The 14,397-nt window shown below is 34.2% G+C and overlaps 1 protein-coding gene across 1 annotated transcript in view; it reads right to left on the bottom strand.

Annotated features, from left to right (window-relative positions):
• LOC149806893 (uncharacterized) overlaps window positions 1–14,397 on the bottom strand; it is a 248,378-nt gene that overhangs the window by 29,855 nt on the left and 204,126 nt on the right. The window contains exons 34-35 of the mRNA XM_089959232.1: window positions 7,610–7,793; window positions 4,424–4,586 (exon numbers count right to left, since the gene is read on the bottom strand). Of these exons, the coding sequence (XP_089815358.1) occupies window positions 4,424–4,586; window positions 7,610–7,793 (347 nt within the window). The remainder of the gene's footprint in view (window positions 1–4,423; window positions 4,587–7,609; window positions 7,794–14,397) is intronic.

Below are 14,397 nucleotides of genomic sequence, written 5' to 3'. Positions count from 1 at the left end.
AAAAAGAACTCTCAAATTCTGCAGCCAGCATTGAGTGAAATATAGGATCTGCAATAGGTTTTCTTATTCAATCTGATGTCATTATCCTCAGGGATCAATTATTTTCTATTCAATCTGATGTCCATGATCCTCAGGGATTAATTATTTTCTATTCAACCTGATGTCCATGATTCTCAGGGATCAATTATTTTCTATTCAATCTGATGTCCATGATCCTCAGGGATCAATTATTTTCTATTCAATCTTATTTCCATGACCCACTGAGATAAATTATTTTCTATTCAATCTGATATGTCCATGATCTTCAGGGGTAAATTATTTTCTATTCAATCTGATGTCTATGATTCTCAGGGATCAATTTTTTTCTTTTTCAGCTGCTCTACATTTGGCATTTGCACATCATATTTTTACTACTTTTGTCTCTAACATCACAAAAAGTCTATTTTGCAAGATTGTTTTGGTAAAACTTCCTTGTAGGATATCTAAAATTAAGGACTTTTACAACTATAGTCAAAGACTTTTATGATGCTTTAAGATTACTGACTTTATTTAACTTAACTTAGTTTAAATGAATTTAGCTGAATTTGAGTTCATGTAAACATTTTCAATTAAATTTGATTTGATATAAAAACAAAAAAGTAAACAGTATAAAAATTACTCCAAAAGCAATAACTCTATGTATGTACAGGCAACTTAGGATGCCTCTAACCCAGATGCATAGCAAGCAGCCCCTATTTGGGTGTTGGAGGATCCAGGCCCAGTGAGAGCCCAAAGTTACCATCAAACAGCTTTTTTATAATTGAGGGCACTGGTTTAATAATTTGTTGGTGGGGGAAGCAGAAATTTTGCTATAACATTGCTCTAGCCCATCAATTATAGGCATTGTTGTTTCATTCCTTTATCTGTTTCTAAAGAAACTATATTATCTGTGAAGAAATTTCACACAGAAAACACATCTGCAAAACTTTACTTCATAATATCACATTCAGTTTGAAAATTCTATGTTTCAGCTAACAGTACAAACCAGAATGTAATCAGTGATTATGTAGCTTGCCTCCAGTAGCCATTTGCAAACATTAATCATCATGCTGAAAATACACATCAGTGATCTTGACCTACAAAATATTTGCCCCCGTCACAGGGCATCAAATACATGCAAGAATATTATAGTCAAAAATATAATAATGGAGGCATTATAATGAATTTTAAACTTGTTTTCTTTAAATCACTGCTCCTAAACTCTACTTCAGAAGCTATTATCATTGTCCAGAAGTCAGACTGTACTGGAAGGAAGTATAGTCTTTGAGCAGTTCCAGACTAGCAGCCATTTATTACAAGCATAGTTCATGCATCACATCAGTGATTTCTTGATAAGCCACTATAGGTGAGGTCTCACTTGAAATACACGATGTTCACTCTTTTAATTTCTACTCATTCACATGTACAAGATACAGTTAACCTGTTCATGGTAACCTAACGCAATATATGATATATAGTCATTAATATGATAAGTTTACCATTGAATAAAAATATCAATTCCTACTTCTAACTGCATGGTTATATATAGAGCCTTCTGAACAGGCTACGCTGTATAGACCATAGAAAACATATTATGTTAGCAAAGCATAACTTTGGTTATAGCGATGTAGTACTAACAGAGATGAATCAAATTATCAAGTTTCATGATTCTTACATAAACAGTATCCATGAAACTAACTTCAAACACAAAATTTCAACAAAGTGAGATGAGGTCACAGAGGCCTCTTTTTGCCAGAAGGTATAGTACCTATAAAGATGCATTCTTCAACAAATCTAATGATTCTAGGTAGAATAGTGCACATATAGCGTACCAAACATGCAGACAGTCAGAACCTAATTTCAAAAACCTAACCAAAACCAGTAAAAAGGTGAAATAGAAGTCATTATGAGTTTCTTTTAAGTGTGGATGTGTGTACTAAAAGTGATGTACACCACTCCCTCGATAACTCATGCCCTGATAACTTGTGAACCCACTTATAATGTGGGGTCAGGCATGGATCCCATCTTTTAAACCAGAAAATACCCAAAAATCGATCCCTATTTCTTGAACTTGAAAAAAATTGTGATCAAAATCGGTAATGGAAACTTTGATGTATCTTTTGTTTTATCATCGAAAATGGTAGATAGGACCTGGAAGTTTTAAACAACACTATGAAATATCAAATTAAAAAATAGGTCATACAAGTTTTTACATTTTCTTTCCAAACAACATTCCTAGTACACCGCAATTAACGATATGCAAGGAAATTTCAATCAATCAAAATGTCACTTATGCCGAGTGGAGGCAGTACTTAAAAAAATAAATACAAATTAAATAAATTTTTTATCAATTGAAATTTGTGTTCTAGTTCTATCTTTTAGTTCCTTTTAAGTGTAATCATCATAAATGCAATGTGCCCCCATGTAATTAAACATAAACTGCGTCAATCAACCATAACAGCCATGTCCACAAGTGTTTCTCTGAGAACCTAATTAAGTGCCAACCGTGTTTTGATAACCGACTTCCAGATGTATTTGTTGTATTGTTGCACTGAATTAAAAGTTGGCCTCCTTTGTATTATCACATTAATTATGTCTTTTGAATCAAATAAAGGAGGTGGAATAAAAGAAAAGTTAAAAGGCACAAAAATCCTACAAACTTAAAATCTAGCGACCCCAGTCGTATGTCAGGTGAACTCACTTCATTTGATCAAATGAATACTAATAAATGTTATTGTGTGTGTAACATAAACTACCTTAAATTGACCGTCTCTTTCTTAACTGTGATCAAAAATAACAAGGCAGCCAAGCAAAATGAATACCTCGTAAAATAAAGAGCTTGCTTTCACAGATACAGACCAATGTGGGCAAGTGAGTTTCAGAGAATTCTTAAACTGGTACTTAGAGATATCCTCAAGGATGATAAGAAGTTTCATAATTAATTCCATAGAAATCACAACATCAATGTTGTACTAATTGAGCAATACAAAAATTTAGTTTCAACATAGAACATTGTCTCACAAAATAAATGTCGCGTGTGAAAAAAAAGAATCTTGTTTGGAGGTGTATCAACAGTTAGTCTAGTTTCCTGATCTGTTCACTCCTGATTTGGCAGGATAATATTAAACACCAGTATGGAAACCAGACTCATCAAGAAAACAAAAAGCAGTGATGTAATACACAGATTTTTTCACGTACTCATGATGGTTGTTGAAACCAGTTGGAATGACCTTTCATATGTTGGACATTTTGAAAATAAATGTTATTTAAACAGAATAACGAACAACTTCACTAGAAAAAATGTATTATTAAATATCATGATTGAAGTGATTGTAAAATGAGGATTCACTCAATAAACAGCCCAGTTCTCTAATGCCACACCCCGCCACAGTTTTCTCGATGTCAAAGCCATTTTTTTCCAATTTTTGGAGGTCACTCGGTAACTCGCACCTCGCTTATAGTGCAGTCTATGTTTGTGGACCCCATTGTGCACGAGTTATCGAGGGAAAGGTGTATATCATCATCAGTTTTATGACTCTAGTATGATCAATGCCTTAGGTAATGAACGTTAAACCTAAGTCACTGATGCAAAATATGGGCCATAATGATCTACTTCTGTGACGAGGAAGCAATTCTCATCAAAATGAATTTTTAAGTTTCACGATTCCTGGTATAATAGTATATACTACATAATAAAAAACCTTATGTAGTCATGAAGTAAATGCAAAAACTTAATCTAAATCAGCCAAGTATGAACTGTACTAGGTCAACACGACTTGTTTGTTCTAAATAGATAGTACTTATAGAAATGCATAAATCATCTAGTGTCATCATTCTAGCATGACATGACATGTTTGTTCTAAATAGATAGTACTTATAGAAATGCATAAATCATCTAGTGTCATCATTCTAGCATGAATAGAGCTTGAGAAATAAACCTTGCATACCAAATTTACCAAACTGAATAAAGCCTGATATATAGGCCACAGTGACCTGCTTTTGAAACATAGATTTAATACTCAACAAAGTGCATCTCTCACCAATTTCCAGGTAAATAGCAAACATACAGGATTAATAAAACCTGAGCTAATTGCAAACATTTATCCAGGAATGTACAAATAATGTAAATGCATATATAGTTAGCACCCTCCCAGTGATAGATACTGAATAACCCATTACAAATTGTTATCTAGGACTTAGAAAGAAAGAATGGCTGAGATGCAGTGAAGTTGTTTATAGGTATATGCATGCTTAATACATATGTGCAGATGCTGTGTATGTACAATAGCTCTCCTCTTCTTTGCAGATGTGAATTAAAATGGCATACATTTGTATTTAAAATTCCATGGAATTCTTAAAAATAATAGATACTGAAGCTGAAAGTGTTTTTGGTTGGATGACTTACAGTGGTGAGGGACAATCATTGATGAACACATGTCCACTCTTAACAATAGTGACTGTATCAGTTTTTGTCACTGTGGTCAGTCCTTGTGGAGTAAGGAGGACAGCAAACTTCCTCTTTCTAAGGTCTGAAGCCAGTAGATATGTGCATTTCCTTGCCAAACCAGCTGAAAAATTAAAGGATCCCACAGTTTATTTCTCATACATTTTGAGATACCCAAAATAAGGTGAACATGTGATGCTGAGACATGGTAAAAAATGTTTGAAACAATTAGCTTCAAACAGAGCATTTTATCTCTGGTAACACACTAATATAGCAATTTACATGGTTTGATATATATATATATATATATATATATATATATATATATATATATATATATATATATATATATATATATATATATATATATATATATATATATATATATATATATATATATTTCAAGTGCACTGGATCCAACAAAGGGTCGCTTGTATCAGGGATTGATTAAGATAAGTGCAATAAAATGACAACAAACAGTGCAACACTAGTTTTTATACAAACAGAAAAAACAAACAGCATTGAGGTTACAAACTTTTACATGACTATTTCTACAGGAATAAAAGCTTGAATATTGTGATGTTTCAACTAGTTTGCTTCAACTTGATGATTTTATACTGACCTAGAAATCGATAAGCCATATTGCCATCTTTTTCTAGTCTTCTTGGTTTAAACGGCTCAGTTGCAATGTTCTAAGGAGGTGAATCTAGTAAGATTCCTTTTCTTTCCTAGTTTTGGAACTCCAGTTTGGGTTGTGAGCAATTGCAATTAGTGTTACATCATTGAAAGTGTGGCCACAGGAAGAGAAGTATTCTGCAACTGGACTTCTGTAGAAATTCTCTACCATCCAATCAGATCTGTGAAGATTGATTATTTTGTGTAACTTTTCAGTTTCTCTGACATACTGAAGGCTACAGATCTTACATGTGATGAGATAAACTGCATTCTCTGTTTTGCAGGTTCTGTTTGGCCCCCTCGTATGCAAATATTTTTATGGAAAGACTGGAGGGTCAATTTTTACAATCAGTTTAAACCAAAAAGACTAGAAAAAGAAGCCACGCACAAATTAAATCATCATTGTTTTGCAGCTGGCACAACTTCATTTAAATAATTCTTTCTCAATTTGCTTATTAGTCAATAGCCTATAATTACTATTAAAACAATGAAATATCTGGGATATAATTTGTGGTTACACAAATTTATATTAAAGAACAGATGGCATTATGGCTCATCAATTTCTAGGTCAATATATGCTTCAGCATCTGCATCAAGTTGATGCCAACTAGTTGAAACATCAAAACTTTCAAGCTTTTATTCCTGTAGAAATAATTATGTAAAATGACATGACCTCAATGCTTTTTGTGTTTTCTGTTTGTTTTGTCTGTGTTATCTATCTCCCTTTGAAAAAGACTCATGTAGAGTTGAAAGCACTAATGATAGTCAGAAACTAGTTTTGCACTGTTTGTTGTCAGTTTATTGTATATATATATATATATATATATATATATATATATATATATATATATATATATATATATATATATATATATATATATATATATTAGCATGTTAGTATGTTTATTGTATTCAGCCATGTCCCCAATATTAGTACATTTCACCTCTTAATGATGAGTACCAAGTGAGGCAGCTGTGAGTACCATTTTCTTATAAGTCTTTGCTATGACTTTGCTGGGGTTCAAACCTTTGACCTCCTGCATCCGAGTTGGATGCTCTAACCACTAGGCCACCAGAGTGGTCTCCAGTTAGATTTGTCAGATATTAATAGCAACAGTCTACATACAGTGGTCAGACTAGGAAACAAAAACAATTAATCAATTGATTTTCTGCAAGCTTTAACTATGGCTTTGGCCAGGCACATCTTTGGTTATCTATCTTAGCTTTGTAGAAAATGACTCATTGATATAGAAACACTGTGATAATATCATTAAATGTGACAGTATTGCGATAAAACTTGAGGCTCACAATAACATTACTACTGTCATAAATAACCTGCTGTATACATGGCCATGCAGAGATATATATTTAAACCAGTTAATGGGATAGCCATGTCCTGTTGCCAACCTCAGTAAAGATTCTGTTAGACTCTAATGTAAAATTAACAAATAGCCAATGCAGACATGAGATCACTCACCCTGGCAGGCCCTGTCAAAATCTAACACAAAAATGTTTTCAAACTTAGTCCTAATTCATTATTGGCTTTTGAGAATAATGTTGTTTTAGTAATACTGGCCATATTAACTGGCAGATTAGAATCACAAGCAAAAATATGAAAGATTAAAATTTGCATGAAATCTGACAAATAATGCTGATGACATCCGCGTTCACATCATCCCTGCATGCACAAACTTGAGAGATCTTGATGCTAGGATGCTCACTACTTCAAGCTGCCAAAGAATGATGCAAACAAATTTGATCAAAATCCTCTCAATCATTCTTGACAACTCAAGATGCTAAGAAACCTACACTGTTAATAGAAAAACTATCCCAGACAAAATTAATACAGCATATGCCCTAGGAAACATTCCTACCATGTTTTCTAAATAAACATTTTTATGAAAAAAAGAAAATAGGGTTTCCTTAAGGTTGTTATACACAGCAGTTGCTAAGAAGGCAATCTCACACACATTTCAGTAGAATATGTACTATAGAACATTCCTACAAAGTTATGTCTTAACTGACTGCTGTTCTGGAGACGCTGAAAATAGCTTTTTCATGTTATGGAAACCACGCTATGTTATGGAAACCATGCTATTGCTAGGAAAGCCACCCAGAAAATAATTTTGGTGAAGAATCTCACAAGAAACAATCCTTCCAAGTTTGATCAACAATGGTTCAGTCAATCTGGCAAATGAGTCAAAATTAGGTTTTTCAGAAATTTTGAATTATAGCACATCCTAAGGAATATTTCTGCCACATCTAATTAAAAATGGCACAGCAGTTTTGGAGAAGTAATAATAGCAAATGTTGAAAGACAATAAAAGCAGGGTCATACCATAATATCACAATGCCTTCTGCCAGGTGACTGAACAAACTGGACTGGAAGAAATAAAGCAAATGCCCCATATGTATGTTTTAAGCTGACTAAGAGAAATGCATACAATTTCAGAGCTAAAGGATTATAATTACCTGGGATTCTAAGACTACTTCCATCAAAAGTGTAAACATATCGGTTTGCATCCAGGTCTGGTCCAGCAAAGACCAAGCCAACTGAACCAGATAATGATGATCTAGATTCAGCTGCATATATGGGTAGGATATATTTCAAGGCCGCAAAATAGTAGGCAAACACAGGGTGAACCTCAGGAATACCCTAAACACATAAAAGATAGGTCACTAATAGAATTTTCATATATTCCTGACTTTGTTGTGCAAATATGCTTTAATCCACAGTCAACTGGTTTTGATAAGGTGGCCATCAATTTATTACATCAATAAAACATCTTGCATGAGCTACATTTGGAGGAAATGTGTTTGTATGTGTGTTATGTGGTGTCTGTATGTATGTATGTATGTTGACTCACTTGTAATAAAATAAGTAACAATGACAGATGTGTACAAAATTAACTATGTAAAATATTATTTATAAATAATCGCTACAATTTACAGTCATAAACAAAAAGTACAAAAAATATAGGTAAACATAACACAATGTAGGCACCAGTAGGGTGTGGCCGACTGTGAAGATTGTTGACCAATGAAAATGAATGACCTTCACCTTGGATCCAGGTATGTATTCTTAACTAAAATAACTCTGCAAAAACTATTACTTTCTCATTAGACTAATGATTAATCCACAGGTTTTGTTATTATTTTTAGTGAAAGCCATCCACAAGATTTGATCAAGGAGCTTCAGAACAAAAATTATGCAAAACCCATTTTATTTGACTTTCAATGATCTTGTTCTTTGACCTTATGACTTAAAAGTTCCCATATCTCAAATGTAAGCCCTCAACAAACTTTGATCAAGACATGACATCATTGACTAAATTTATTATGCAAAAACATGTTTTATTCCTTTGGTTAACGTGAATCTAACCATTGGTCTTGCAACTCTAAAATCAACAGGCTTCTTTCTTAACAAACATGCAAATCATGTACAAACTTTGATGAAGGTAGATCATTGATAACTAAAATTCTGTGTAAAAATCATTGTTCTTCTTTCAGTCTCAATGACCTTGACTTTGTATACATTTAACCCCAAAACCAAATTTATTCCTTTACTCAGTTGCAAGATATGAAAAAGTTTGGTCCAGATACATGATGTATAAGTAATGTTATTGTGCTGAAACCAACATTCCCCTTATAGACAGTAATCTTTGACTTAGTAATCTTTGACTTAGTCAGTAATCTCTGACTTAGTAATCTTTGACTTTTTTCTTATGCTTAATCTAATTCATTCTTACCCAAGTGCAAGCTATCAACTGAGTTTGGTCCAGAAATATGATGTAGAATTTTATTACCATCAGGGAATCATTTCTCTTCTTTCAGCCACAGGGACCATTACCTTTTGACCACCAAAATCACATGAAACTATTATAGTTCATTCCACAAAGCAAGGTGAATTTTATCCTTTTTGTAACTCAGTAAATTTTCAAATCAGCATCATTAGATATAGCTAAAAGTACATAATTGGTTTTAAATACTTCATGTGAAATGAATTAGGTACTTTAGATACATTAAATTGACACTGACCTGAAACTTCGCTGAGCTACATCTAAGATAAAATTCACCATGCTAAGTTGAAAAAACCTATAACAGAAAGCACTGTTCTAGACACACAGGCTACACACATTACTGGGAAAAAAAATCCAAACTATCTCTAAAGCTACAACAAAGATGGTAACAACCAGAAATGGGTTGTCAAACTCAGGTTTCTTCAAACTTTGTCAAGCACCCTCAATCTGTCCCCATTGAATAAAACAATAATGTGATTGTAAATGAAAATTCCTGCACTTACCAATTGGAGACTGGTTCATTCCTCACTCCACATGATATTCCACATGAAAATTTACATGTAGTGTATCACTGCAGTAGTATAGCAACATGTGCCATACTTCGATACAGAAAATATAAATGTCCAAGAAAGTCATGAATTAGAAATCTCCTCAGTCACCACACAATTTGTTAGAACTGAACCCAGTAATGTACCATATCTTACCATTGCAACCTTAGAATTCCAAATTAGAACTGATGAAACTTAAAAGTTAACCATATAAAAGATATTAATTACTTATTGGTATTTTCATATGACATCAAATGTGATAATGCAGTAATAATATCAAATGTTTATGCTTCTATTTTCTCTTACGGTCCAGAGGTCACTCCATTGCCTTAATGCATGGTATTTGCACAACAACAGCATGTAGCACATGACACTCATTGTTCAATTCTTCCAACATAACAGTCATAACTTTTTTCTTGATTTTTGTTTCCTTTTCTAAGAGTGGCTAGATTCAACTTAGGTAATTATTCAGATATTTTGAAAAGATTGCAAAGACCTGGTGACTTTTATATAAAGTGAGAGGTAATAATAGTAGGTGATTAATGCTATATGTTTTGAATCTGCTAACTATACTGCAAAAACGCAGGGTTATTTTAATTGAATTGGCAGAAACTGGGTAAGAAAAAACATCCATGCCAGTGTTTGTACCAAGAAAAGAAAATCCCAGTCACAAAGTTCCATTATTTGTAACCCCTTGACTGGGATTTCCTTGTCTTGGTGCAAACCCCAACATAAATTCTATTAGTCTCATAAAATCTCAGATAGAGACAAATGTCTTCATTTCTTTCTGTTGCTTCATGTACAGAAGTACCTTTTACTGGTAATACAGGCTGGTGAAACAGCTTACCATTCTCTATTAGGGCTAACGTCTCATGGAGCAACAAGAGTCTGAATGAATTACTGACACTAAAACATTGTTAGATTTTCATCAAAGTGCAGTAAAATGATGAAATAATGTTCTGCAAAACCTTAGTGCATGTTAGAAAGAAGATGGCACCAAATAGCTATTTAACCTTTCTTTCCAACTTCTGCATTGCTATATGCATGTAACATTTGTTCTTCCCTTAATAATAATAATAATAATAATAATAATAATAATAGTAATAACAGACTTTGGAGCCAGAAGCTTGTCTCACACAGAATCAAGATGTAATAGAATGTACAGTTTTTACAGTACATACCATAAATTACATGAACTAGATAAAAATTATCACCGATTGAAAGCAATACCATACAGCAAGTTTTGTAAATAAAACTATCAGATTATATTTTGTGTAGAAAGAATGCTTTTTATTTGTGTTAAAAGCCGCAATGGTTGTGCAATATTTTATATCACTAAGTAAGATAATCCATATTTAAACACCAATACACTTAAACACCAATACATTTAAACATTTAAACACCAATACATTTAAACATTTAAACACCAATACATTTAAACACCAATACATTTAAACATTTAAACACCAATACATTTAAACACCAATACATTTAAACATCAATACATTTAAAACTCCTTTTGAACATTTTGCTTTGGAGTATTTAGTTGATTTTTTGGTAGAAGTGCAAATGATTTGACCATGATTAGTTTTATTTTTGTATATTTATTTGTTTTAATAGCACGTTTAGAAAGTTATAGGCCATATAATGCCTTGGAAATGGCAAATGAGTGTCTTTCCCAAGGTCGTACTCAACTGGCTGATCCCAGTTGGCCTTGGTGAGCAGATACTGAACCCATGACCCTCATATCATGAGCATTATGCTTCTGCACTACTACAGCTCCTGGTTCAACAACGAACTTTGCAGTCTGGAGTATTCAGATAATCTGTACCGAGGCTGTTTTAGACTTTGTAGATGAGGACTTAGCCATCAATTTTACTGTACTTTTATAAGATAAAAACTTCAGTTTTTCCAAAAAATAAGTTTTACTGAGCGTTTAATATTTTTCATGTTAAAGAGTTCTAGCCACATACTTCTGCAGATGTTTATGCGTTGTGTAATATAAGATGTACAGTGTCCCCAGAAAAATCAAATAAGGTAACAGAAATCAACTCTGAAAAGTAAATCTTGATTTTGGTGTTTAAAAAATGCTTTTTGAAATAATTGGAAGTAAAGTTTGCTACCTATGGAGTTGATCTGATTACTCATGACAGAATGTCATCAACATAACTCCTAACAGTTTTTTAAGCATGACATGACCTTATTGTCCTTTTGCAGTCTCTAGTAGTGCAAGTTAGTAAAACATTAGAAGATTACTGATAAAGAGTAAAAAGTGGTCTAAATTGACTTCAAAGTACCTCCTATAGTAACAATTCACCTTATATACATATATGTATACATTATTCATAGATCAGTACCTAATTTAAAACAATAATGGCTATCACTTAATTAAGCACTAAGGTTGCAAGTTTTACTTAAAAAAAGAAAATCTGAATTACCGTGCACTGCCGTAAGATGCCAACATTTGGAGTATAACACATCTTAGACAATACTTACACAATCATAATATGTTAGAAGTAAATCTAGTTCTTGGCAAATCAAGCCTTCCCAAGCTGAACAAGACCAATTAAGCAAGTCTTTTGGCTTGCTTAGCAAAAACAGTGCTAAACAGTCCTCTGCTTCAAAAGAGATAAGACTCAGATAAGAATGGCCTCCACCTGGATAGAGGGAGTGGCATAAAATCCTTGTCATTTATCAGTTACAACTGAAGCATATGTGAATACTCTCCAGTAGATGTAATGCCAGTGAGTGCCTTAGAGAGTGAGCTTATGTTATGAGCAGATAGGCTTTACAGAAGAAACATTTTACTCCAAAATCTGGTTTCTTCTTCAAATATATCATCTAATCATAATATGTTTGGAGAGTTAAATTGTAAGCTGATGTGACAAGAAATTCATCTTGTCTTGCGTTAGTTCATTGTAGGCTAAGCAGACAAAGCAACAAGTACTCAATGACTGAGCCTAAGCAGAAATATCATCCCTTCCATCTTTGAATGGTACAAATAATGATTTCTCCCTCTTGTGATTGGCTTAGTCAACTTCAGGCATCACTTGAGTGCCTTGATGAGGTCCTGTAAATGCCTTTGAGAAGAAGCATCACCTGAGTGCTTTGATGAGGTCCTGCAAATGCCTTTGAGAAGAAGGGTCTATAGAAGACATGTTTCAAGATAAAAGACGTTTCTCATTGGTGGGAGCTTTGATCTTGGCAATGGAACCACAGACCATCATGAGAGAAACCAAATTATCCAATTGAAACTCCAAATAGTTTCACTGATAAATAAGGCATGGATTTCAGTGATAATGCTCGCTTAACCAGAGAAACTGGGAAGCAGGTTTTATAAGAAAATTCAGTCAGACAGGCTCCAGGTAGTGGTACAAAGGGTGCCTTGTTCCAACATGTCAGAAGCTACAGTAGATTCCATTTCAAACTAAGTGCCAAAGCCTTCAGTCAATACAAGTCAAGATTAGCTAGAAGGATGGATCTTAATTTTAGCATACATCCTCCATTCCATGATAGCAAAAACTGTTTGAAACCTCCACAATAGCCCGTAAAATGTGATCAGTGTAAAAGAGTCATAGAGGAGCAAGTTTGATATTTGTAGAGGGCGGCTTTTAAGTGAAAGATGTGTTTCTGCTCATATCACTGGAAAAAAACTCTCCATTTACCTTCATAGGCATTCAAAGTGGTGGGTCTTCTTGCCCTTATCATTTATGTCCATGGCTTATCTGAAGAATGTTTGTTTGATATGGCCCAAGCATGCTGCAGGTTCAGTATCTCTGGATTTAGCTGGAAAACAGTTGTTTTGGTAGGCAAGGAAAAGGCAGGAATGTCCTGGGAATCTGTGCCAGTAGACTGAGGTCTTTGTACCATTATATCACTGATCTTAGTGAAGCAATCACGATTAGCTGACTCTTGAATTCTTTTGCTTTGTGCAAAATGTTTGGATTCAGCAGGGTTGGGGAAAAGGTGAGAAACAAGACTGTTGAAGTTTGAGAAAAAAGCATTGACTACTCCAGCTTTTAATCTGAGGCTGGTGAGATGAGAGTTGGAATTTTGACATTTTACCTCAATACAGAGATCCACAAGAGGTTGACCACAACAGGTGCAGATCTTCCAATGAACAAATAGTGTAGACCTGCTGATTCTGTCAGGACAGTGAGTTTGCAAGGAATTTGGATAGTTTGTTTAGGTTTAATGCTATTTTTAAGCATATATTAGGTTATTTATGGTTATATATGGTGGAGGAAAAACCCAGGAAAACCCTAGGAAGAACCACTGACCGATTGGAAGATATTGGCAAGCTTTCTCACATACCCACATTGGCAAAGCTGAGACTCAAACACATGTAGACAGAGATGAGACATCAGGCAAGTGTCATAGACCACTGCAAGGCAAAGACCTTGAATATGAATTTGTTAATGAGGACACCATCCAATAAAATCAAAAATATGAAGACAGGGGCCTGGGGACTTGGTTTTCCCTTGTATAGTGATGTAACTGATGACAGTCAAGCTTGCTGGAGAGAATGAGAAAGTCTTTTCTAGATAACATCTTCTGCTGTATTGAATGCCATTCATTATGGCCTTCATCTCCAGGAGACTGACGTGTGGAACACTCCTGAAGGAGTTAAACTCTACTCACCTGAATGGATGGGCAAGAGGTGGGTACCACAGCCTGTGGCATCTGTACAGATCATGATTGCTGGTGGTTAATAGTGAGGCAAGATATCTGCCATCATCCAAAAGAGGTCCTCCCACATGCTCAAATAGGGCCTTGAATGAAGTGAAACTTTTATGATAGGTTAAGTTGGAAAAGTTAAGACTACCATCACAGCAGAAGGGAAATATGTTGGGGTCTCATAAATCAGTGGCATAAAGTGACTGGTGATTGTTTTGCTCTGTAATGGTGAGTG

This window comes from Sinohyriopsis cumingii, chromosome 1 (genome assembly GCF_028554795.1).
Source record: "Sinohyriopsis cumingii isolate HCF-2022 chromosome 1, ASM2855479v2, whole genome shotgun sequence".
In the NCBI taxonomy this organism is placed as follows: Eukaryota; Metazoa; Mollusca; class Bivalvia; order Unionida; family Unionidae; genus Sinohyriopsis; species Sinohyriopsis cumingii.
Note: the sequence above shows the minus strand (reverse complement) of the source record. Positions and strands in the feature narration are given on the sequence as shown.